The sequence below is a fragment of the Excalfactoria chinensis genome, chromosome 12, assembly GCF_039878825.1.
Source record: "Excalfactoria chinensis isolate bCotChi1 chromosome 12, bCotChi1.hap2, whole genome shotgun sequence".
NCBI lineage: Eukaryota > Metazoa > Chordata > Aves > Galliformes > Phasianidae > Excalfactoria > Excalfactoria chinensis.
This window is the reverse complement of record NC_092836.1, coordinates 14,792,701-14,817,790: the sequence shown is the minus strand read 5'-3', so window position 1 is coordinate 14,817,790 and position 25,090 is coordinate 14,792,701. Positions and strand designations below refer to the sequence as shown.

At 38.9% G+C, this 25,090-nt stretch overlaps 1 protein-coding gene across 3 annotated transcripts in view; it reads right to left on the bottom strand.

Moving 5' to 3' along the window:
- VGLL4 (vestigial like family member 4) overlaps window positions 1-25,090 on the bottom strand; it is a 71,797-nt gene that overhangs the window by 25,962 nt on the left and 20,745 nt on the right. The window contains exon 1 of one of the 3 annotated variants that reach the window (XM_072347563.1): window positions 17,004-17,583. The exons of the other annotated variants lie outside the window; for them this stretch is intronic. Within the exon in view, the coding sequence (XP_072203664.1) occupies window positions 17,004-17,085 (82 nt within the window). The 5' untranslated portion in view covers window positions 17,086-17,583. Of the gene's footprint in view, window positions 1-17,003; window positions 17,584-25,090 lie in introns of those variants that run through there. 3 annotated transcript variants of the gene reach the window in all.

Sequence of the window (25,090 nt, the reverse complement as noted above, 5' to 3'; positions counted from 1 at the left end):
GAAAGGCTTCATCTTTCCTGCTGAAGACTGACATGATACAGACCTTACTCCTTGACAGAACATCTAAGTGCTGCCCTTGCCCGCTTCACTTTTCTGTTCTGCATCTGAGAAACAGGTTTGTTCACAAAAATACATTCCTGACACACTTGCTAACTTCACAAAAAAGCCTTCCGTTCTGTATCAACAAGGTCTTTACCTTTAAGAGCTTGAACTGAATTACCATGACCTCAGGCCACTCTAGTAATTAATAAAATCACAGGCATGAGTGTTTAACAGACTTTAATTAACGTGCATTACACCTTTAATTACTTTTTCCAATATCTTCATGCAGACAAACTCATTAGCAAAAGGGGCTGGTTCATGTTCCCAGGGTCAGACATTCCCAGGAATCAATAGTACATGAAGGTCTTCAGAGCCAGTTTTACCTACTGGTCCAAAATTTAGCCCTCATCATACATGAAATATTTCAGCTGAAATGGCAGGCCATTCACAGAAGCTATGTGTATGTGAAGGTGAAACTACAGAAGATGAAACAAGGTTAAAATGAAATCCAACCGGAATGAATTTATAAACTGTCACGTTTCCTTCTACTACCTCTAACACAATAGTCCGTGTCAACATGAATTGAGACAAATGACATTACAATTCCAAACCGTGGCCAAAACCCACTGATTTGAGATACTAAATGTCAAGTGGTGAAGTCACTGCAATATTGCTCAATTTAATCAGTTATCAAAACAAGTTATCAAAACCACTAAGAACCAACACGTAGTGCCAGCAAATTAACATGCTGATGTTGTCAAGTGCCTACATTAGGTATTACTTATACGTTGCATACAATGTGGTATCTTTGAAATGATGAAGTTCCCCAAAAATTTAATCTGTGCAAAATATTCAGACTAAGCTCTTAAAAGATCGTAACTTAAGGCAACGTTCCTTCACTTGCATGGCCACAGAAATACCAGTTAATCCATTCAGACATCTCAGCAGTAGATCTTTGTTTTACGATAAAAGATAATGTCATTTGTGACTGCTTAGGTTATTTATTTAACTGCTGGACATCTCTACAACCTGATGCAAACAAGAAAGCCTTTGTATCACTACGTTACTTCTGGATGGCACTTTTGATACAATATATGACTTAGCTTAAATAAGAATTAATTAGGAGAAGTACACTGTCAAAGGCTGCAAAAGAAAGTTATAGTAGTATTCACTTGCTTTGCAGTATATAAAACCAGGCCCACCTGAGAGCACAGTGAAATAAACTACAAGAACAACAAGAAAATTAAATATTAATGAGAGCAACTGAATCGTACAACACTGTTATGAAACCATATCTTGGAAATATTTCTTATTACAGCTGACAGATTTCTTTCAGCAGCAAACTTACTAACTCACGTCTCTGACACACATTTTACTGACTTCCTTGCAGGATGACAAAAAGCTTATTTAGGAAACAAAAGAATCACATACACATTTACAGAAAAATTGGCAAAAGCCTGCTCTCATCAGCTTACAAAACATATGAAAAGCACTTACTCCTGGAACCACGCTCTGGCTACCACTGTGCAGAGATACGTATGCCAGAAAACCCATGGCCAAAAACAGAATACAGAGATTAAACTGACTGTTCTGTTCTGGCTCCTCTATCTGACCATGCCTGCCAATGAGGGACACATTACATTTGACGTCGCAAGCAAGAACATAAAACAGTGACCTCTGCGTTCAATCACCTCCACCCACTTTTTCCTCCTCTCTCATCCAAAAGACTGCACCGGGAAAGGAGCCAGAGTGCAGGTACAGCAAGATCACTTGTGGAGCACAGGAATGATTGCTTGAGGATCCTTTGTTCATCAGAGCTGAGTAGCACAGGCTAAAGCAGATTTCAACTTAACAGACCTTCCTAATGCTGCACTATATAAAGCAATAAATACAAAACAACCAATTGTGCCAGAATGGCAGAACAGACCCCAAAACCTGTCGCTGTGCCTTCAAACGTACTGTGAGAAACTGATTACATTGACTTACACTCTATTGATACTGTAACAGCACAGCTATATGAAATAGCACAGACACACTCTCTGCCCATAAAGACCTATATGGACAGTTGATTCAATTCTACAAGCTAATTCATAAATACAAGTAAAGAAAAAGCACTTTGCTGACCACACAAACTAAGGCTGTAACATTCTCTTCGCCCTGCTAACCAGGTCCTGACTGCGAGCAGCTCCTTCTAATACACTTCTAGTTGTAAGTAAAAACAAAAATCAACTGTAAAAATGTAAGTGGGTAGTAAATTGATGGAATGGAAAGGGGAAGGACAGCAGATAAGCCAGAAAGAAGGCAGGCTGGAGGACATTTTAATGCTTCAGTCTGGCAGAGCTCTGTAGTGTCATATCAGCAAACCTCAAGCATGCTATTTCCTCTGTCAAATTTCAATTTTCACACCTCAGCAACTGTGACTGTGGGACTGCGTTGAGTTCCAGCCCAACAATGAATTCAGGTTTACGTCTGATTGTAGAGCACAAGGCTATTTGAGAAGTCTGAAGATCTCCCTTTTGGATAATGGCCCAACCAGTAAACTCCTGCAGCACCTCTCTCAGCTGGCTGTTTGTAAGATCTTCCTTTCCTCTGCTTGGAGTGCTTGAATTCACGTAAACTATGGCTAAGAAAAAGATTTCAATTATCTGCTAGACAAGATTTAAAGGAAATCAATGCATTACACCAGTCTCCAAATAGTACCAATGAGGTCTTGTTTCCATCAATGTTAAAATAAGACTTCCCTTGGTTTGACTCTTTTTTGTTCTTTTCATTTTTGAGCTCAGAAAGCAATGCTGATCCCAAAGAAAACTCCTTTCTTGGCTTTTCTGCCAGCTCTCCTGGGAAAAAGCTATATCAAACATTTTAAAGTCAAATTAAGAGGCACTAAAAGTTAACACAAGTTATCATTTTATGTTTGCTCAATGCGTTACAGGGGCTCATACATAAAAGAACGATAAGCTGCCTTGCTAACTAGAACCACCAAGTAAGACCAAGCTCATGCCTTCTTATGGCACTGTACTTGAGCCACCCGGCCCTGCTGAACAGCACTGACCTCAGTATGAAAGCAAGAGCAAACGAGGGAAAGAATAAAAGAGAAAGGAAGACAAAAGGGAAATGCATCATTTAAATTTTCACCTCCTGTACTTGTATAGAAAATGTTAGTTTAGTATTTACTGGTCAGCAGAAAGATGCACGATCCAATTAATTCCCCAGGAAAACATACAGCATCATAAGCACTGTAAGAGGTTTTGGTGTATCCCTACAACACACTCATGTAAAATAATACTGAAATTCAGTCATTCAGGCCACTTCCCATGCTTAACAATGTTTTCTCCTCCTCGAGTTTATATCTTTAATGATTCCGGGTCAGGGAGGTGAGCAGCCTTGGTGGCTGTAGTTAGGACACAGCTGTTTTCACTCTGCACCCTCACTGCAGCACTTACTGGGGCAAATACGCTTGTGAACATGAGAAACAGCCTGTCCTGATAGGCACAGTAATTCCTAACAGAGAAAACAAGTCCAGATTATGAAATTAAAGCTACCGCCACACACAGTTTAAATAGTAAACCAATCGTCAGAATTCAGTTTCTTTTAGTTGCTTTGAAAAACTGTTACAGGGCATTCTCTCACACATTTTTGATACACATTTTAAAAGCTGCCTGATGAAAAGACTTTTGTCAGTGTTCAAGTATGATTTTAATAAAAGAGTAATGTAAAATACTGTCAGTAAAAAATTGTGAATGAAATAGAACCGTACACCAACATGTTGAAGATGCTGCTTGCCAATATAATGGTTAGCTTCCAGATCTAGGTGTTCTTTCTTTCGTCACTCAGCTCAATGACTTATTGTATAATATAAAAGACAGGAACGCTAAACAGATCAAAGACTAGTCTGTCTTTCAGCAGAAACAATCAAAGCTAAAAGATCTGCTATCTATTTCAAATGCAAATTGAAGTCACAGCAAGATCACAACAGAAAAAAAAAAAAAGTTAGATACTTAAGCAGTATTTCAACATTCTAAATTATACCTCATAGCAATGTATTTGCAAAGAAAGATAAAGAAAGCACAGATTTAAATAACTCTTCTTCAGCAGACAGAAAACATTTGCTAACCTCCCACCCCAGTGCACATCTTTTATTTTCTTAGATACTGCCTGTGCTAGCAGACAGCAAGATAGATACTCAGGCCTGAAGCAAAACAGTTTGCTCAGCGTATTTCAGACTGGCATAACTAGGAGGGCTGCTCCAAAAGTGATGCCTCCTATTTTATGATGATTGCTCACAACAACCTTCCCCTCCAGTACTCCATGATATTTTGTTACCATGAGACAGATGCAGCCCTGTTCTTCATTGTGGTTAAAAATGTAGAGCTAATGGTGATGACTACGTTCAAAACTGCAATTTGAAGCTGAGAATTTGCTTTGTCAGATAGTTACCGTGCTCTTTGTTGTAATCTCTGTGAAAATAAATAGGAGGCACTACTTTGAGGTAGACCTACATATATAAACTCTGCTTAACAGTTCATTTTCTTGCATATACGAACTTTCCCACTATTCTGCCCTACTTAAAATATGTTGATTGACTGAATACATTTCAGAGCAGAATACAAGAATTCAATATGGTTTCTCAACAGACTGTGCACTTTGGTTTTCACAAAACTGCTCAGCAATGCTAAGATAGACATGACCTTGTAACAAAAACTGAACTCCAGACTATTGGGCATCTCTTATGGATATAAACACAGTCAATATCTTCTACAGGTAACATTTTTCAGGCATGAATGTTTACTTGTAACATGGGCATATTGCATCCAATAACTCATACGCTGTTTCTTCCATGACTGAGAAAAAATATGAACATACTTCCCATTTATTAAAATTGAAGAGTAGATATACTCTCTAGGCATGCGGCGGGACTGAGTAGTAGTGTATTATAAGCATACTCCAAACATTTTCTCACGTTCTTCTTTGCTAACTGGAAGGTAGAATAACGTGAGAAAGAGGATGTATCTATACAATAAAAACACATGAGCAGATACATTCAAAATATGCTAATAAACGGCATGCATCATGTATGGATGGCTCTCTCCTGAAAAGATTTGGAGAAAAGCAAGGTCACGGTTTATGTGCAACACCCTCAAAGTGATAAGTTCCCAGACTGGATTCCCATTTGTAGCATACAAGTTATCTTGGAATGGAAAGAAAAAAAAAGAAAAAAAGCCACAAAGTCAAAGAAGTCTGGGCAACTGCATTTTTCTCATATGGCATGTGGCCAAACAACCAAATGCCAGAAGCTGCCACAGGACAGAAGATGGGACTGGAGGAGATGCCTTATTCACATATATGTGGACAGACACACGATTAGGAGCTACTTCTGCCCTCATGGTCACCAACAAGATAATCCCTTCCTAACTAATGTGACACCCTTAGCAAGAGAAACTAAAACTTCAGTTTCTATTTGGTTTTCTGCTGTTATTGTAGCCTGTCTGAAACAGGCTCGCATATTCAAGGAACACAGAGCCCCTTCAAACAAGCTGGATGGAATACTGCAGACTGTAATCTACAGTATCAGAACAATTCCAACCCATCCCCACAAAGAATCCACTGTATGGAACAATATCTCTTTGTCTTTCAAAATGGACTCCAAAATCCCTTCTGCAAAGGGAAAGAGAGGAACGACAACTGGACAGGGCAGTTAAGCATTCTGAATCCAACTGCAAACTATATGAGCTATTGGGATAAAAAAAGATACAGCCTTCTGATATGCCATGAAAAAAAATAATAAAGAGGAACATGTCAATTTGCCAGTTCCCTGTGTTTCAAAACTGCAGCTCGAAATGAAGAGCTGCACAGAAACACTTTAGGTAACCACAGAGTACCACAGCTTGAAAACTGTCCTTCTCCTAGAAGAGTCAGTTGTTCAAAATGTGGTACCAGAGAACACAATTATTTCATTTGCTTCTCAAAAGGACATAGGAAACAGGATCTGAAGCGACGCTCCTACCCATTATAATAGTCAGTACTACTTGGTGGTGACTGAGGTCAATAGAGGTGGTCATGCTCAGAGAGCCAAAAGGGAAGACAATCCTCTGACACCAAGGAATAGAAAGAAGCACAATCTAAATCAGAGCTGACCTGTTTATTTCAAAAGAAGGATCATCCATGGAGTCGAGCTGCAGGGTTACTCATAATAAATGTTCTCTCCAAGGGAAAGCTAAGATGGAGGTGGGGATTGCATTTGCTATCAAGCAATTACATGCTGACTAGACAGCCTTTCTCACAGATTTCTAGGCACTGAAGGCTGGTATTCCAGGACACTTGGAGCAGCAGGACACGCACAAAGTCATGTTTAAGTTATCTTTACAATCACAAGACTGGAATGGGTGGCAAGTACTGAAAGTTACACTCTACTTCACAAATATCTATAACTAGGGCTTCATCTTTCTCTCCCCAAATGTACGTGGGTCTCTCTGAAAGTAATGCCTTCCATTCATTTCCATACAAATTACAACAGATACAAAGAGCACAGTAATACTATCTGTCAGAACAAATTCTCAGCTACAAAATGCTACTTTTCAATGCAGTCACCTTCCACATCAGATGCCAGTTTGTCAGACTGCCCCTCTGCTCCATCTGTCTCACAGTAACAAAATGTTATGGAATAGTGGCAGGAAGGTTCCCTCTCTACTGCCACTGCACCAACATCTGCCTTGAAGTTGTGGGCCTGCATCATAAAATCGGAGGCATTACTTTTGGAGCAGCCCTTGTCTTTAACTGAGTCTCCCTTTTGATTAATTTAACTACAGGCTCCTCGTTTGTTTATTTCAAGCTGCAGAAGGCAATTAATTCCTGACAAAACATTGGGAAAAAAAAAAATCACAGAGATGGGCTGATAAAAAGAAGGTAACAAGAGCATTGGTTGTTGAGTTTGCACCCCATCACTCATATGATGCTACCAGCTACACCAGATCCAGAAATTAAATTTCTCAGTATATTAGTATGAGTATCATTCCCTAGTTAATTATCTAATAAATCCTTCCCTATTTACCTGAATGATGTACATCCTGAACATTTCCATAGATCTCTACCTTCCATCTCACATTAGAGAAGTCCTGCCCATAATTAAGTCTACACTTAAATGCAACGGTGACCATATTAAATGGAACCAAGCGGCCACTTCAGGGGTAGCAAGACAGTGTATTAATTTAAAGGTTTGGAAGGTCACAAATGGTCATCAGCCTGCCTTCTGCTGAGCCTTGTGTTGCATAGCCACAATTAACCGAAGTTTCTTATCCCCAACTCACCTTGTGAAGAGAATATAAAACTTACATAATCCAGCATCAGTGGAGACATTACTAACAAACTGACACAAGGTTTAGCAGTTATGGCAAAGTATGACAATCAAGGTACTGTGAATGTTGCTGTAAGTCAAGGACAAAGCTGACATGAATTAAACCAATTACAACTCTAACCCTCCAACCTGTAACACAACACTCTCTATTGCATGGGGTACCTGAAGGTTGAACTAGACTCCTTAGGAAGATTAAAAGAAAAAAAGGGCAATACATTGCAGTGAGTATTACAATGCTTGTTACCTGTTGTATTATCATGCTGCTTCTATACTTGGACTCACTGAGGAAAAAAACCTGAAACCCAATAGCGTTGTGTTGAACTTACTATCAAGAAAAACAACCCTTTGTATAACTACAGATAAGCATTTAAAGCAAGTATACTGTACATGTACGCAGCTAGTCTTAGAAATTAATTTTAAGTATTAAAAGGAAACATTAAGTATTGAAAGGAAGAGAACTTTATTTATTGTCACAGGTTAACTGATTTAATTTTTAACTGATAAGCTAAATTTGTTACAAAAAAACACAGAAAATAGAAGTTTTTTCTTAGAGACAGAAACGAGTCAATAATCAGTAAGCATCATTGCCAATGCTGGAATTCCTATTTTTGACACCTTTGGTAAATGGCTCAGTATGGTGCCTACAGCAAGACAAGAGCCAAGTGTTCACCTCTTTAACTGCAGCCACCAGTTTTAGAGCATTCAGCAGGAAAAGTGTGCACGTCAGCATTCTCCCAGCTGCCACTATGAGATTTAATTTATGCCGACCACAGAGTGACTGCGATAGCTCTCTGAGATGCCACAGCATGAAAACTGAAGGGTGGGGGTTAAACAAGCAGCAATGCACACCAGATGTCTGAAGAGGACATCTAAAAGATCTTGAGCACAAGGAAGCGTATTTAAAAAAAAAAAAAAAATCCCCTTCAATGCCATAAATATTTATACTAAATCCAAGAAACTGGCTGAGTTTGAACTTGTCCTACATGAGTCACACTGCACTTCCCTTACCCCATCTCCATTTAATGCTTTCTGTATAAAACCACAACAAAGGAGGTGTCATAGTTATGTCAACTCTTTTTAGATATATATGTATACACACACAGAGTAGTTTTTGCAAAGCTTCTGCTTTTGAACAGATTGCTTTCCAAAGCATATAAAGAGAACAACTAAATAGCCTTATTTTACTTGGCCAGCACTTGTGTGGTACTTACTGGTCCTCCTGTCTAATTTAGATTCATAGAAATAGACTCCTTTTGACTAGACAACTCTAATTTTCTCCGTATGGGCAGATAATTGCAATTAGGAACACGGCACACTGAAGGCAATTCCAACTGAGTAATCTGGAACCAAGAAACAATCATTTTCTGAAAGGATGTGTCTTAAAACTGTCAACATCTGCTTATTTAAACAAATGTCTAAATCTACTTTCAGAAGTGAGATATCCTAAACATTAAGAATTAGGTAACCAAATGAGAAGTCACAGTATCATCTCTACAATGCAACCAGAGTGCACTAGTGTCATTTTAATACGAGTAGATACTCATTCCCAAAAACACATCAGCTATTTAAAAAGCTCCAACAACGTAACAGCTTCTATTATCACTTTTATTGTGCAAAGGATTGCTAGGCTGGGCATTTAGTAGATGGTAACTACAAAGACTAACAACAATCTGTGGTTCTGTGATTTCTAGTTAAAGCAAAGTTTCAATATGGCTCATATTCTACTACTTCAATGCCATTTCAGTTCTGGTGGGCAAAAAGACTGATCTACTACTAAAGCTTCTCTTATTTCTAAACACACTTCATGTTTAAAGACCAAAAAGTCTATTTTTGCATGCTGAAGAATAAATGTTAAGCCTTGTAAACCTGGGAAGTATAATGGTCAGTGGTTTCCATGCCTGCCTTGTCAAATGGGTTTCCAGGAAAAACTACTGTTTTCTAAACACAACTAGTTCCAAACTTTTCCTGGGAGAGCAATGATATTTCCTGGAACATGCTAGCAATGTTTGGAAGAATAGGAGGAAAGTTACACACTGCGGTGCTCAGTTCTCACAGTTGACAAGGAATATGCCATCATGATGAGGAATGAAAAGAATTATTTTAAAATAATCAAAGATAGGCTCTTGTAACAAGTTTCCTGAAAAGGCAGGAGTCACCTTTTCTGTGAAGGAACCGTCATTACTTATCTATTGCGAAAGAATAACTTTTCCCCTTCTCCTCTGCCACAAAAGCTGTATCAACTTTATCCTGAATATTATCTACCACAATCACTGTGTACTACATTGTGGATGTTCTTGTCCCTCAGATACAAATTAGGCAGTGTCACATAAAATTTCTGGAGGGAACAGCTGCGCTTCATCATGAAATATGTTTAACAGGTTCTTTTTTCGTACTAGAAATGACAAAGTTAAAAGACATTAAAATCAACTGGAATTAACTTAAAAAATCTGATGCCAAACGGTACCATAAAATCAAGGTAGAGCAAGCATTCTAAATTTCATTCCCCACTTTTCCCCACTGCACACTCATGTTACTCTTTACCACCAGATTTTCAAGAGCTAAATTCCTATCAAAATGAGATACCTCAATATCTCTTATGAAGACTCATCAGCTCATTAAAGTTTCTGGACAACTTTTCTTTAGCTAGAATCTGTACTGTTGTGGCCCCAGGAACACAACTGCTTCGACTTCACCAAGGAGGTAAAAGAAATGCTGTATGGGGGTCTTTTCTAACAAACAGGATGCTTCAAGTTTGTCTCATCTTAGAATCAGTGACAAACTATTACCAATGTTGAAAATAAAATTTGCCTAGTCCCATCCATCTGTAACACGAACTTGACAAGTTGACAGAGATATGCCTAATTAAGACCTTAGTTGCCTGTTCAAGATTGCACTTATACTAGTTGATCCATAGCCTTTTTCCTTCACACCAAGGCCAGGGATTTTCAGGTTGAATATCAGGAAAAATTTCTTCTCTGAAAGAGTCAGAAGGCACTAAAACAGGCTGCCCAGGGAAGTGGTGGAGTCACCATTTCTGCAAGTGTTCAAGAAAAGGGTAGATGTAGCACTTAGGGATGTGGGTTGGTGGCCATAGTGGTTATAGGTTGATGGTTGGACTAGATGACCTTACTGGTCTTTTCCAATTATTGATTCTATGACAAAATACATGCCACCACACCAAGCTATACACACCATTACACCAACTTGCAGTGACAGGCATGAGAATGTTGGTTCTTTCTTTAAAAAACTGCTAGATGAAGCACCAAGGGGAATCTGCCTGCAGGAAATAAAAACTGCATCGTGGCACTTGTGGTGTGTATGTGTTACTGCACACACAATCTTGGCATAGTGCTTATACAACAACATCTAGCAGCACTTTATCACACAGTCAATTATCTTCCAAAGTGCATGGCTTTTACTGAAAGGGAAAGGAAACAATGACTCTTTGTGTGTCTAGCAATGGTTCCATGCACAACTGCAAAGTAATTTTGAGGCAGATGATACAGACTGCACGACGATGAAAAAAAAAATGGCTGGCTTTAAGCAAATACTAAAAACAACAGCACTCTTTAACACTGAAAAAGTATAACACAGTTTTTGTAAACACTCCTCCATAAACTTGTATTCATCGTTACCTTGTGCTATTATCAGTGAAGAATTACAGGCTCTGTCCTGTTGGATTACTGTTAGTGTAAACAACTTGGCTAAATAGCTTGGCACTCTGTCTGCATGCAGCATGTTAAAACTCTGTAGTCTATTCAGCCAAAATCAAATATAAAAGCCCATCTGTATTAATTCTAGGAAGAAATTAATAGACAACTATTTTCATGCAAATCAGAGATTTAAAAAAAGGCAAAACCAATACATATGGATGAACTTTTTCATTCATAATTTTAGATGCCACACAATGAAGACTGTTGTTTAAGCTTTTAGTTTTTCTCTAACAGTTCTCCATACAATACAGCGCGTTGTTCAAATTCTGGAGCAATTTAAGCTTTTTCAGTGTCTCCTGAAATCCCTGGATTTATATCCAAAGAGACCTGGCGCTATAACAAATTTGACTCGTGAGTAACAAGTTACAGCCTTTAAGCAAATTGCTCATTAACAGAGAATTCAACCTACTGCTACAAATTTCACTACCTTTTATCTCAGAAAGAAAAAAAAACAAACCAAAAAGGTATGAGCTGCCTATTTTAGCTGCTTGAAAGTTGTGGGATAAGGCTATTATTTGGTTTCCTAATTTCCTTGTTTGGATTATCAGTACACATGCTGAACAAGCGACAAGGATGAGAACAATAGAAACCCAGGGATAAAAAAAATGAAATGCTTAAAGACAACCTAAATCTGTCTTGCCTTGGCTGAATGAGGAAAGTAAACTGAATTTATATGTCAGTACTGAAAAGGATATTACCAACTTCATGTTTGGAGGAAATGAGTAAGAAAAGCCCAACTGTTAAGTCAAAGCTTTTTGGTTTTTCCTAAAGATAAAAGACACCGGGAAAAAACAAAATAACAAAAAAACCTCGCAGGATGTTCCATAAAGCAGGGACAGTTGGTAGGTGCATCTTAATTTACATGACTATGAACAGAAATTTTACACCTGATTACAAAAAAAAATCCCCAAAAGAACAAAGACCCAAAAAATCATTGAGAGAGAGTTTCCTAGCCCATTTATTGTTTTAGTAATTCTTAACAGAAGGATAGTATTAAAGTCATTTTATATATTTAGAAACTAAACCCAACTTTGGAGTTAATAGCAGAAACTGATGTTACAATACCAGGGTAAAATGCAAGGTCAGCAAAGAAAACTGATGGAAACTATTCTTTAGAACTTAAGAAAGCAGGTTATGTTTCATTAAAAAGCAAATGAAGCTAGCAGAAACCTTTCCAGGCTCCACACTGGGCATCAAACATTTACACGGACCCTTCTGGGAAGATGTACATATATCCAAAATGGCTTGCAGTGCCCTAAGACAATACATAGCTATGCAAGTTCAATATTGTAGCCAACTAATGGTTCATTGTTACAGGAAGTCAGAGAAATAATTATGTAATATGCCACTAACTAATGTAAGCTGTCCTGAAACCAGAAAAGGGTGGTGGTTTTTTTTGTTTTTCCTTTTTGTTTTTTAAATAAATCTGGATCCAATTTTCTTCATTAAAAAACTCCCGTCTTCTGGACTGTCCAGAGAACCCTGTATAACTATTTCAAGTGCTCCAAGTCTCATAACATGCCTGGGGGATTTCTTAGCATCTTATTGCATTTCTTTATACCTTTCCCAGCACAGCCGTTCAAGCCTTGAGAATGCAGTAATAACACAAAGCATTTGAAAATGCAAGAGAGGAAGGAAGACAGAAATCTGCCTTCCAACATACAACCATCTGTACGGTCCCTCAGATAAACAACAAAATGAAACAAATCTTTTACTTGGAGACTGCACCTTCTCATACATACTCTATTTGAAACAGGGAGCCAGAACTGGCTACAGTGCCCCCGGATTAGTCAAAGAGCACAATCACCTGTGATTTGTTTCTGTTTAACCCAAAGCCCTCTTGCCATTACCTCACACACAAGGCTTTCAGAGAAAGAATATTAAGCTATAGTTAAGTGAGTTTCCATTGCAAAACAAGATACAGATGTTCTACCTCTGAATACATGCCCAGATCAAGTGCTTGTTATTCGATATGAAGCACTGGGAATGCCAGACTGGTACACAACGGCTCTGCTTCATGGCCTCTTCACCTCAGCGAGGACAACAGTCTCCCAAGAGTTTTCTGATGTCTCTAAGCTCATTAGGAAGAAAACAGTGATCTGAAAGCACTACTCATTAAGCTGGCCATTGCTGGTAACTGGCAGCAGATTCAGAGGATGTCAGATGTATTCCCACTAAAAATCAGTATTAAGACACTGAGCCAACAAGCCTCTAATTATTTCTTCCTTTCTACTGCACAATTACAGTAAGTTGCTTGAAGTGCTAATAGTATTATCACTTTTCAATCATTGAAAACTAAACTGTCTCATCTGGAATTTTAGCTTTCACTGGTGAAAACTCAAAAGTTCCTTTTGTTTTTTAATGCAACTTGTTAAAAAGGCCATGTCATTAAAATTGAGGCTTTCCTCCAAAAGCATCACTTAGAAATGAGACTTTATCACAGAGCATCATGAGAAGCTCAAAAGTAGTAATAATATTGAGAGAATGCTCAAAAGGACACAAGTTAGCAGCATGGAACTAACCACCCTGAGGAAAGGAAATGACTTATTCTGTGGTTCTAAGTTATGAACTCCTATTCAAAAACTCTCACCTCATCCTCGGTTATGATTTTTATGCTGGCTGGGATTGTCTTAATTACACACATGTGCAAAGCTTTCCATCATATTACAGAATCAAAGAGAGCTGAGGCTGGAAGTCATGTCTGGAGATCATCAAGTCTAAACCTCCTGCACAAAACCAGGGTCAACTAGGACAGGTTGCTGAGGGCTGTGAACAGATGAGTTTGAGTTACCTACGAAGAAAGACTGCACAACTCTCAGAACAACACGTGACAGTGTTTGAGCACTCTCACAGTCGGAAGAAATGTATTATAAATAGATAAACTTAAAAATATATCTTATGTTTGAAAAAACTGTCAACTCCAGCTAGGCGCACAAAATGCTCCTAGTGAAACCTCAACTCCTTCTTTGGGGCTAGCAGCAGAATTTCTACATCTTCCATTTCCCCCCATCTGACAAAGCCAGCGTTTTGTCCATAAAGCAGATCCCATCTATATTAGTCATCATTATGCCCTCTTCCAGTAAGCCTCCACTGAGTAAGGCGAAATGAGAAATATGTTTTATGAACTGAATGGCACTCTGTGAATAAATGGTCTCATACTCGCTGGAGTGTGATCACGACACTATTTCTTACCAATGGAATGAAACTGAGACAAACCTGAGGTTTCCTGTACCTATCAGTCAAAGAAGACTGACCAAATGCTGCCATTAATTCAGTAACCTAAAACTTGCAGACTAGATATTGCTAGCTGCAACTCTTGCAGGACAAAACCAAGGAGAACTCCTCATGCAAACTACGCACTTCTATTCCATGCTGAACTAAAGAACTGTCAAAGGCACACAATGGAAGAACTTTTCCCACTCCTTAAACATCAGGACATTTCTTAAGTCCAAGCTACAGCTACAAATCAATGGCGCATAGTTCCAGTGGCTTGTGACTGGAGGTGGAAGTTTAAAATAGAGTAAACATTATAAAATGACAACGGTACCTTTCATCAGCAAACAAATTCTCTCAATAAGTAACAGTGAGAGCTTCAGGAGAATATAAAGGAATAAGGAAGTCATCTCACTTACTTCCTGTAGGATTTAGGTCCATACATATAATATGAATCCAGATAAGACGTAGAATTCTTTCCACTGAAATTTCAAACCTACTTTCACAGAATATATTTGTGTCTACATCTGCAGAAGTACTTTTTAGGAAGACAACTACTTAGAAGTAGTTCAAGTATGACCTTCAATAAATCCTAATTAATTGAGTCTGAAAGGGCACTTTGTTCTCAGTCTACTTGCTACTACAGCAGCGTCCTTGAAAAGACAAGATCCATCACAGCTGATACAACTCTTACAAAATAAATACTCTGGCAGAGGAAGATCTGTAGGCATCTCTAAAACACCCTTACAGTTCAGTGCAGATGTTGTCAGTGACTGTTTATACTGTTTAAACCACTGGGATATAAACACCTCACTATAAACACCACTGAATTTTTGCCTTTTTTTTTTTTCCCCCCTCTTTTTTTTGTATGTTTACTTTAGTGTTAAAAATGTTAACTTCCATAATAAGGAAAATAGCAACAGATGTTTAAGCTAAACAAAGACTGCTATAGTAGAGTTTTCTGCGCTGCTTTTAACTTCTAAAGCAAAGATCTATTCAAATAACAATTAATGGAGAAAAGGGTGGAAAAGGGGATCTGGAAAGAATCACCCATTAAAATTAGGCATAATTCTAATGAATTGAAGTAGTGAGCCAAAGCTACAGTTTTTCTGCTTCAGTCAACAAAACACTCATGAACACACACTACGTAAGCAGAATTTTAAGCAAACTTCATGGTCTTCATCAGAAGTTGTCACTTGCCTCCAAACAAAGCACTGCTTACTACAGAGAGAAACAAAAAGTTAAATGATCCTTCAAGTTGTCTTTTCTTAATTAGTCCTCTAACTACAATGAAGAAAACACAGGTAGGAAAGAACCAAAAAGTTCAACTAGTCTTGCACTATCTCAGTTCTGGATTACTCAGTCCTGATATGAACACTCAATCTTCTTTAAAACAGCTTTATTCAAGCAAGTATCTCCATATTTGAGCAGGAAAGGAAAAGAAAGAACAGCAACAACAAAAGAATCAAATATTAACAGTTCTGTAAGGAACCCCTCCGTTTCCCAAAGGAAGGAAATGTGTCCATTCTGATTTAATGGTAGAAAAGATGTTATTTTCCAAAGAGAAGCTCAGCTCTGGCCTAGTCCTTTTTTTGAACATATGAATAGGCATTTTCTATTCCTCTGTGTACTCCTTATTGTTCCTTCCCTAACAACTACAGCAAGTTTATTTTCCAAATGAACACGGAAAATGTTCCTGCTGAATCAGAAGAAAGATTTCTGCAAGGCTTGTGTGTGGCTACAGCAAAAACAGTTCTACTGCCAAGCCGAATTAGCTCTGTGGTGCCTTTCTTTCCAGTCAAAGCCAAGCCATAACCACTTCTTCAAACTGCACGTAGATAAAACTCCACTAAGATTAAGAAACTTATTTTACTCTATTACCTCAGGCAACTTCAAAACAGGACTATTAATGCTTACAAAATGGAGAGCAAATGCCAACCTACATTAGCTGGAGACAACATAGGTAAAATTCAGAGTCCAGCAGAGAGAAAAAATTACATTTTCCAGTTAGTTGTGTAATTCTTTCCACAGGGGACGGGAGCGTGGGGTGGTTCTTGGGAAAGGAGGGGTGTGCGCGATGGAGGAGGGGGAGGCATCTCGCAGCCAGGGCTTTCTCTGAGCTGTGCAGGAAATGAGAAGTCAAACAATGGGCTACTCTGTGCTCTGCAGCACGGCGCCTCTGTGAGCCCCACGGCTGTGCACTCAAACTCTTCATTGTTCGCGACCCAACTGCTGAATCGATGTAAAAATTATTTCGAGCTACACTGTTTAAAAGCGTCTCCCCCACCTAAAAGCGGCGGTGCCCGACTGCTAGGTAGGATTACAGCAGAAATGTAAATTAATACCTACACCCATATTACAAACTATTTCCTTCACAGCTGCAGACATTACCAACTAACAATCTGCCTGGCAGTCACAGAAGCAACACAGTCCTTTAAGCGAATCTAACTAATGTTATCTACAAGAAAAAAAAAAAAAAAAAAAAAAAAAAAAAAAGAAAGGAAAAAAAAATACTTGGAAAGGAAAAATAAAATGTCCTTCCCTTAAACAAAGCCGTATTAACAATCCAGACTGTGAGGTATCTTAAAACCAATCACAGAGATCTTCTTTCAGGAAGAAAATCCATGCTTACAAACAACATAAAACACACCCGACAAAAGAGCATTGTAAAATGAAAGCATTACCTTCGTAGCACAGAATGCCAATATTGTTGTTCATCTTGTCCAAGTATTGGTAGTTCAACAGGTCCATCTTCATAAATAGCATTTATTGGGCTAGCAAAAAAGACCAGCTTGTTTGCTTTCACCCAGATTCAGGGAGAAGGAAGCCAGGCGAACGGTGCTGAGGACGCTCCCGGCCCCCAAAACTTCACTAGCACAAGGCCCAGCCTTCGCTAATCAAAACAAAGTATATTAAAGGAAAGTTGGAGGGCTTAAAACACACACAATCCCTTCCAAAGTTTTACAAACTAAAAGTATATTGCGTCCTTCAGTACAAAGAAAACTGTCTGAAAACTTTTCAAGTCTTTTTCCAAACTAAAAAAAAAAAAAAAAAAAAAAAAAGAAAGAAAGAAAGAAAGAAAAAGCAAACAGAAACAAGGGAAATTTCCTAGGACAAAGACACACTAGTTCTCCTCACAGCCCGCTGCAAGTTAACTGCACTGACATGCAGGCTATGCTTGGTATGACTCGTATGTAAACCAGCTTCCTCTCTCTATCAGGCGGGGAGGACTGAGCATGCTCAGTGAATCCCTGGAGCTCTTCAAATGTCAGGGATATTTTCTGTACAAGATCAGGCTCTAAATGCACTAAGTGTTTGAAAGAAAGAGCAGGAGGAGGTGGAGAGCCTGCACAGAAGGGGCCTGTGCAGCAGGGGCCATGTCAGAGCCGCCCTGACAGGAAGCAGCGCTGCCACTGCGAGCGGGAAGCGAGGGCGGCACGGCTGCTGGGAGGCCTCCATGTGGGCAGCAGCCTGACTGCTGCACCACCACAGCACGGAGCGGCCATCTCTGAACAGTTGTTAGCTCTGTTCTTTTGCTGTATTTCCCAGCACGACCTCAGGCACTGCCCTGTACCGCTGCAGTGAAAAATAATGCTATGTAAGAGTGGCAGAGCAGAACAGCAGCTGGTTAGGGAAACGTGACACTGAGGGTTTACCTGTGTGCATGGGTACTGCGCGCTCACACTGCTACCGTTCAATCAGTACGTCACTATATTTGATTCGGGTATATTAGTTGTCAGAAATTCTGTTTGGATTGTTAGCAATTGGTATGGCTCCGCATGAAGTGCTGCAGAAGATGGAGGTCTCCACAGCAGTTGGTCTCATCCCAGGATGCGGTCAGCCCTTCTGCAGTTCTATCCTTGACCACAAAGGCTGGCGCTGCTTGTACAGATGTGCATGACTCATCTGGAGAGGGCAGAACATCTGTATAGAGGAAGGTATGTGCTAACCTAGCAGGCATCGGCTTGAACTTCCTGTGGCTAATCAACACCTGAAGGCTGATTTGACAGAAAGAGAAAAATGAATCCCAGATAACTTTGTTCTAAGACAAACAAAAAGGCTAATGGAGTCCTAATCTTGCCTCTGCCTCTCTTTCCTCTTCGAATTGGATGGTAATTCTTCCCTGTCTTCCTGGGAAGGAGAATTCTAATGGTACACAGGAGAGCACACAGTCAGTGAGAATCGATAACAAATTTTAATTTCCACTTTGGGAATCCCTCTGCTTTGTTACTGCACTATCGAGGCATTTTGCCACAGCACTGTGACAAGTACTACTTGAACACTCTGGCTATTTCAGGGAAACTAAGTAATTCAAGTGAAGTTACTACTGATAAATAGCAGTATGAAATTTATCTCCAAGGAACATTCTCCAGAGCTCAAACAAAGTTTCTCCTTCCTTCAAACATGAGAAACAGTCCTGAAAGCTACCTGCCTGCATACTTCATTTGAAGGAGGATGTCCACTGAAGAATGCTGTTTAATACTTCAGGAAATAAGCTACCTAAAAGAAAACGTGCATTAATGAGAAGATGAAGGTCTGTAAGTCTTTTATTGATAATTCATACGCAAAAAAGGCATTCTCCTTACTAGAAGTACTGTTAATCTTTAAGACTAAGAAGGTGGAAAAGCTCAATGCTGAAGTAACAATACATTTCTCAGCATTTAATAGAAGGGTTGCTGTCTCAAAAGCACAGAACTACCAACTACTCTGTTCCATCTGCCGTTCATTACACACTTCACCAGCCTGAGATACCTTCCACTGAGCTGAAATCAGGCAGTGCATCAGCAGGTTAGATGTGGCATGCATAGCTATTAACATCACCCCAGGATACTCCTTACTTCTTTTTCCGTACACTGATAGTTGCTGCCACAATTATGTGCCATAATATCTCTATATTATCACTGATATTATCTCAAGTACTTCTCTTAGCATTGCACACACTTTTCTTCCATAAGGCAAATATATACCCAAAGCTATATATAATGTATTTAGTACACTGGAACTTTTAACACAACAGCATCCCCTAGAGGTAACTGAAAATCCACATAACATCTTTCTGAATCACTCTGGACTTCACATCTAAGTACATCAAATTTGACTCTAATCAGCCCACATAAACAGATGAGATAGTTCAACCTCTTTGTGATCTTCAAATTCACTTTTAATAGAGAAAGCAAAGACAGTCTTCACACAGGAATGCACTGCCATGATAGTATTCTGAGGCCAGGAAAGCAAAACCAAAGTGGTTCTATTAAGTAGGTAAATCACGGTTGTCAAAACCGGGGGACCAAATACATACTTTGACAGCTAGCGTCTACATTAAGGTGGAGTTAGACAAGATTGCCTTTTCTACAAGAAAACAAAACTTTCCCTCTTGCAGAATAAAGTGTATATCCACAGAAGCTGTGAGAAGCAACTGGCACAGCGGACTCAGCATCTAAACTCCATATACCTTCTCTGGTCTAGCTTACGTTCGGTTAAATGGACTGATGCCCCTTAGCAGCTGGAGTACACATCATCTTTCAATGTACAGCTGAGAATCAACACAGTAGATGAAAGATCTGCAGTCTGTTCACTTGGCCACACGACTCAGATTTCCTTCCTGATGATCATCAGCACAGAGCACCGTTTTGACAGTGACCAATTTTGCAACTAAGAGAAAAAAAATATGTAGTCTTTATAGAAAGTAACTAACTGATGTAGAAGACCAGGTGGTATTACCCCATTTGACTCATTTCTGCATGGACAACAATAGATGTTACAGCTCCTAATGCTGGGAAGGCTTTTATGATCTATCACCTGGTTGATATGTTAACATCCTTAATGAAAAAGGTTGGAGGAGTAAAGCAAGTGTACTCAGGTACTGGTTCTGCCTTTTCCCTTCAAGTAAAAGAGATTCTAGTTAGCAGCTGCTAGGTGGCGATGTGCCTGAGCGAAAAAAATACTATTCATTTCCACATGCTACCTTACCACTCACAATTTACTGGTGTTTTTCTTTAATTCTTCTAAACTGGATTAAAAATACTTTAAAATGCAGGTATAACACATAACAGATAAATCTTGTTTATCTAGGTTGGAAAATTGTTAGTTGCTAATTAAAATCTTGATAATCTTTCCTGTTATTTGCATACTAATTTAAATTTCTGAAGGGTTGATGATAATCAGAAACATAATTTATCTTGAGCTACAAAGAATCTCATACGCCATCAGAGTCTTCAGATGCACGTGAGTGTTAAATTTGCCATGCCCTAAAAGTTAAAACAAAGTGGTGGAGAGGAGAGGGAGAAGATTGGAAAGAGTGCATTAAAGAAAAATGCCAGTCCTAAGTCAGCTTGATGTGAAATGCTCAGGCATCTAAAGCACTTTTTACTTAGGAAAGTTAGGAGCCAGACCATGTTTAAAGGCTAGATTTCAAAATTACTGTGCATAGCCCTCATCTTTGGGAAGAAGCAAATCCAGTTTCCAGAAACCACTAATTGCAAGGTTTGAAATAAAGCAAAGGGCTCTAAGATTGCTACAGTCTTTGAAAAGATTTCCCCTTTATTGCTAGCTTGGCGAGAGATCAGATATACTCAGTGCTTAACTCAGCTTACATGTCAATGTATGTAAATCTCCTTAAGTGTATGCAGTTGACCTTGTTTGCACAAAGACTGTATTTATTATAGGCAACACAGGTAATAATCTTATAAGTCACATTTTAGAAAATGAATTCCAGCGCTATCGCGTTTAGAACCATGCAGGACAATCAATTACAACTTTTGTCACAAAACAAATTAATTTTGGCTTTTAAACATTCCAGTAATTACTCATCCTAGACATCAGAATGAGAATGTTAATAAGCATTTATTACAGGATCCAATTATATAACTCTCAAGCTATTGCTTCATTAAGTTAAAAAGAAATTTCATTCAACTTTTAAGACTATATTTTTCCATTTGAGGGTCTTGTTCTCTACTATTAGAGAAACATTTTAGCTTAAATTATTTTACCATAATAATAATAAAAACATTAAAAAGAAACAGCAAAAGGAAACAACACAACAAAGAAAACTTAGGCTTATCCTCAACAAAAATACACCAGCTCCCCAGGGTGATGGATCGATCCAATGTCCTTTGGATCAAGCAGAAGAAAACAGTAAAAAAAAAAAACAAACTACTGCACACAGGTATCCATGTTATAATTGCATTATTCAAAGTAATAATACAAGAAAGAAAAAAATTTAATGTTTTTGTACATTATATTTACATACAGATACGTGCATGTCATATTGGGTATCACATGTGGAGAATGTCAAAACACAAATGCATGTTCAGTGTCTGCCTGCCACCAGACCAAGGTGTCATTGGCAGATGCAAAGCTGAAACTAATAGTCTGTGTTAACTCCAGTTCCCTTTCAAAAAGTGCTTTAAAATTGCAAATACCTTCTTTCCCCTTTCACAAACAAAGGCTTTTGTTTCAAGTGATTCTAATTCACACAGTTTCCCCAAAACTCACATCCACCACTCTTTCAATTCCTGAAATTCAGTGCTTTCCAAACAGTAAAAATATTCCCAGATGTCCCCAAAATCTCCTCAGCTTCTGAAGCATTTCCCATCTTAACATCCTTTCTCACTTAACTCTCTTCCCTTCCAGCTCTTCCAAACACTCTCAGGCCATGCTCTCCAACAGCTCTGAGTTCCATCCCTTTATTCCTGCACTGAAGTACCTCCTTGTCTCATCAACCTCAACTCTGCAGTCATCTCAGCGCCTCCTATCCTCTCTCACATCTCAGCACCCCAGATCATCTTAATCGAAGTGTCATATCCCATATTAGGCCTTAAAATTCACTCTGACTTTTCACCTCAATAGCAGCTACAGCTACAAGGCTTCACTAGTTTTGGGTGCTAACAAACATGTATGTAATGCAAGGCCAGGGCGCACACAGTGCCAAAAGATACATGAGGCACCAATATCCCAAAAATGAAATAGCAGATCCTGCTTTCAGTTTTGTACTGCCTTATCTCTGTCTTGGTCAAAGGCCTCCTGACCTTTTACTGCCTTTCTCTGAGTTATGGGTCCTTTCAGCTACAGCAGCAGAGTCTTAAGATAGATAAAACTTGCTTCTGTTAACCTGGTAAAGCATCACCTTCTTCCCAGTGTGCTAGAGGCAGGCAGAGTCATCCTGAGCATAACAGAATCTACCTACTCCTCCTTCAAGAGGACAGGGTAATAGAAACATTATTTTGCAACAGGACTGATGGCTAAGAGGGAAGGAGACCTAACAGGCTCAACATCTCCTGATAAGACAACACTGTAGAGAAAATTTCCATTTGAGATAGATCCCAGTTCTCAAGCAAGAAAAAAACAACTGTAGAAGGTGAGCTGAGTGTGGCAGAGAACAACTGTCAACAAAGCCCACCAAGTCCTTCTGCATTTCTTGCCCAGCAGTCTGAATATTACGATGTATGTTTTGGTTTGGGTATAATGAATCCAAACAGTTAAGTCCCATTATTACTGCTGCTATTCAATTCACTCTCCTCACCTCTCACCCATTAGGCTGCTGGCTTGTAGGTCACTCCTGTAATCTTCTATGGTCAATCAGACCTTTTCTTTTTATTCAGCTTATCCTACATGCATAAGGCCAGTACACTACCTTAGGATTTAAAAAATACAAGCATGAACCACATTTATCAAAAACTCACAATACATTGAACCTTGAGTGACAAGGGGAAAAAAGAAAAGGCAGCGACAGCTCTAGGTCAACAGCATTTAAATATACAATATATCACACCAGCATGCACTGTGTTAATCACAGAGAACCAACTTTCTTCATTTATACCTTTTTTTCTAATTATATCACACCAATCCTAAAAGAGGATCCTAATACCACTGATGCTGCTACACTGTATATTAAATAGCAAGATGTAAATAAGAGCATGAACTAATTAATTAGAAGCTAGGTAATTACCATATGATAGTACAGAACTAGAATTAAATAGTCCAGATATCCACTGCACAGGATTTTACTTCACTCTGTCCTTTCACCAACCTGGACTCTGGCAGGACAGAAGGAACACTGTACTTAACTCTTGAGTTTAGCCTTCCACCCACAGCATAAAATTATGGCTCGCACTTACTATATCAAGTTCCATTCAGGGACATGGTTAGAAACAAAAACAATCCAATCTCATTGTGAAATAAGGCAGTAGAGAATTACTAATCTTTAAAATAAGGCTAAACTATTGCGAGACCATATTTCAGAAGACTCATCCTGCTAGTATATTACCATAAAATACAGCAAGCATACGTAAGAATATGCAAACTGATTTACTATACAAAGTACAACCTCCTACAGTTATTGGAAAAAGAAAGCATAATAGCATCACAGAATAAATACCTCAGGTTGGAAGGGACCCACAAGGACTGCCGAGTCCTGGCTCCTCACAAGATCACCCCAAATGAATCCATACTTCTGAGAGCACTGTTCAAATGCTCCTCGAACTCCAACAGCTTGGGGCCATGACCACTGCCCTGGGGAGCCTCTGTCAGTACCCAGCCACCCTCTTCAGTAAAGAACCTTTTACTCATGTCCAGTTTCAAGCCAAGCTTTTCATCAATTCATCTAAAGATTTCCAATATTACAATTCTCAACTTAAGAATGCCATTTACTTACCCTTAAATAATACAAAGAAAACCATCAGAAGGGCTTTGCACATCTAAAAGAACACAAGTCTTTTCCTGAACTGATTCTTATCCAGCAGGATAGAAAATCTCAAGCGAGATTAGTGCAGCTTCAAGACAGACTGCATTTTCAACTACGTACAAGTAGATTTTTTTCAGAGAGAAACAGCAGGGCAAAAACTTAATTACATAAGTCATATTATTGCCAAAAAGTCCAGGCTTGCTGCTAACAGAAGTCAGAGAAATTGAACAGTCACATGGAAACGATTGCTCAGGCTGGGTAAGAACAATTAAATAAGGAATCATTTCATTGGTCTGAATTACTGATTTGTTGAAACGATGACAAATCAAGAGATGAAGACACAACATGCACAAACGAAAGCATCTAAACCATGCATGAAAGTATGCTTTATATCCCCAAAATCAAAGGCCCTCAGTTTAGAACCTTAATATTCAGCATAACTGAGTTTATGTCAGCCTTGGTAATTGGTTTGGAATTGGAGTCCAGCAAGTGCGACCAGCCCTGACTAAAAGCTGCACTACGAGCTACATGGAACTGAAATGCATACATGCATACCAGAGCCAAGTCTGGTTTTGCCAGTATTGTTAGCTGTGCAGGTTTTCCCTGCTTTTGTTTTTAGAGACAGAAGTAATATAAAGGTTATTAAACACAATGAATAAAAAAGTAAAAACCTCTGAGCTAGAGATGTTGTGTTGTTTCCATTGCGTATCTTAGAAAGCGGCTTTCAGGATAAATACTGTTATATATATTTTTAACACAGAGAACCGTTTGAAGAGTCTTACAATGACTGAAAATCAAACACCTGCAAGTTTTAAAAATGCCAAGAAAAGGATTTTGGGGGGCAACCCCCACTCGCCAACCTTCCACAGTTCTACTGGATAACCACATCTGATGATCTCACAGGCTACTTATTTCCACAAGACCTCACTTTATTTTGTGTAAAGAAAGATTTGCTGGCTCCATTCCTGAATAATGATTGAATTGAATCATATCAAAGGGGTGTTGTAAAGGTTAATTAAAGGTTTATGAAGCTTTGTGACTGTACAGCGGTGAGTGTCATACAAAAACCTACAAGGAATTGAATAATCC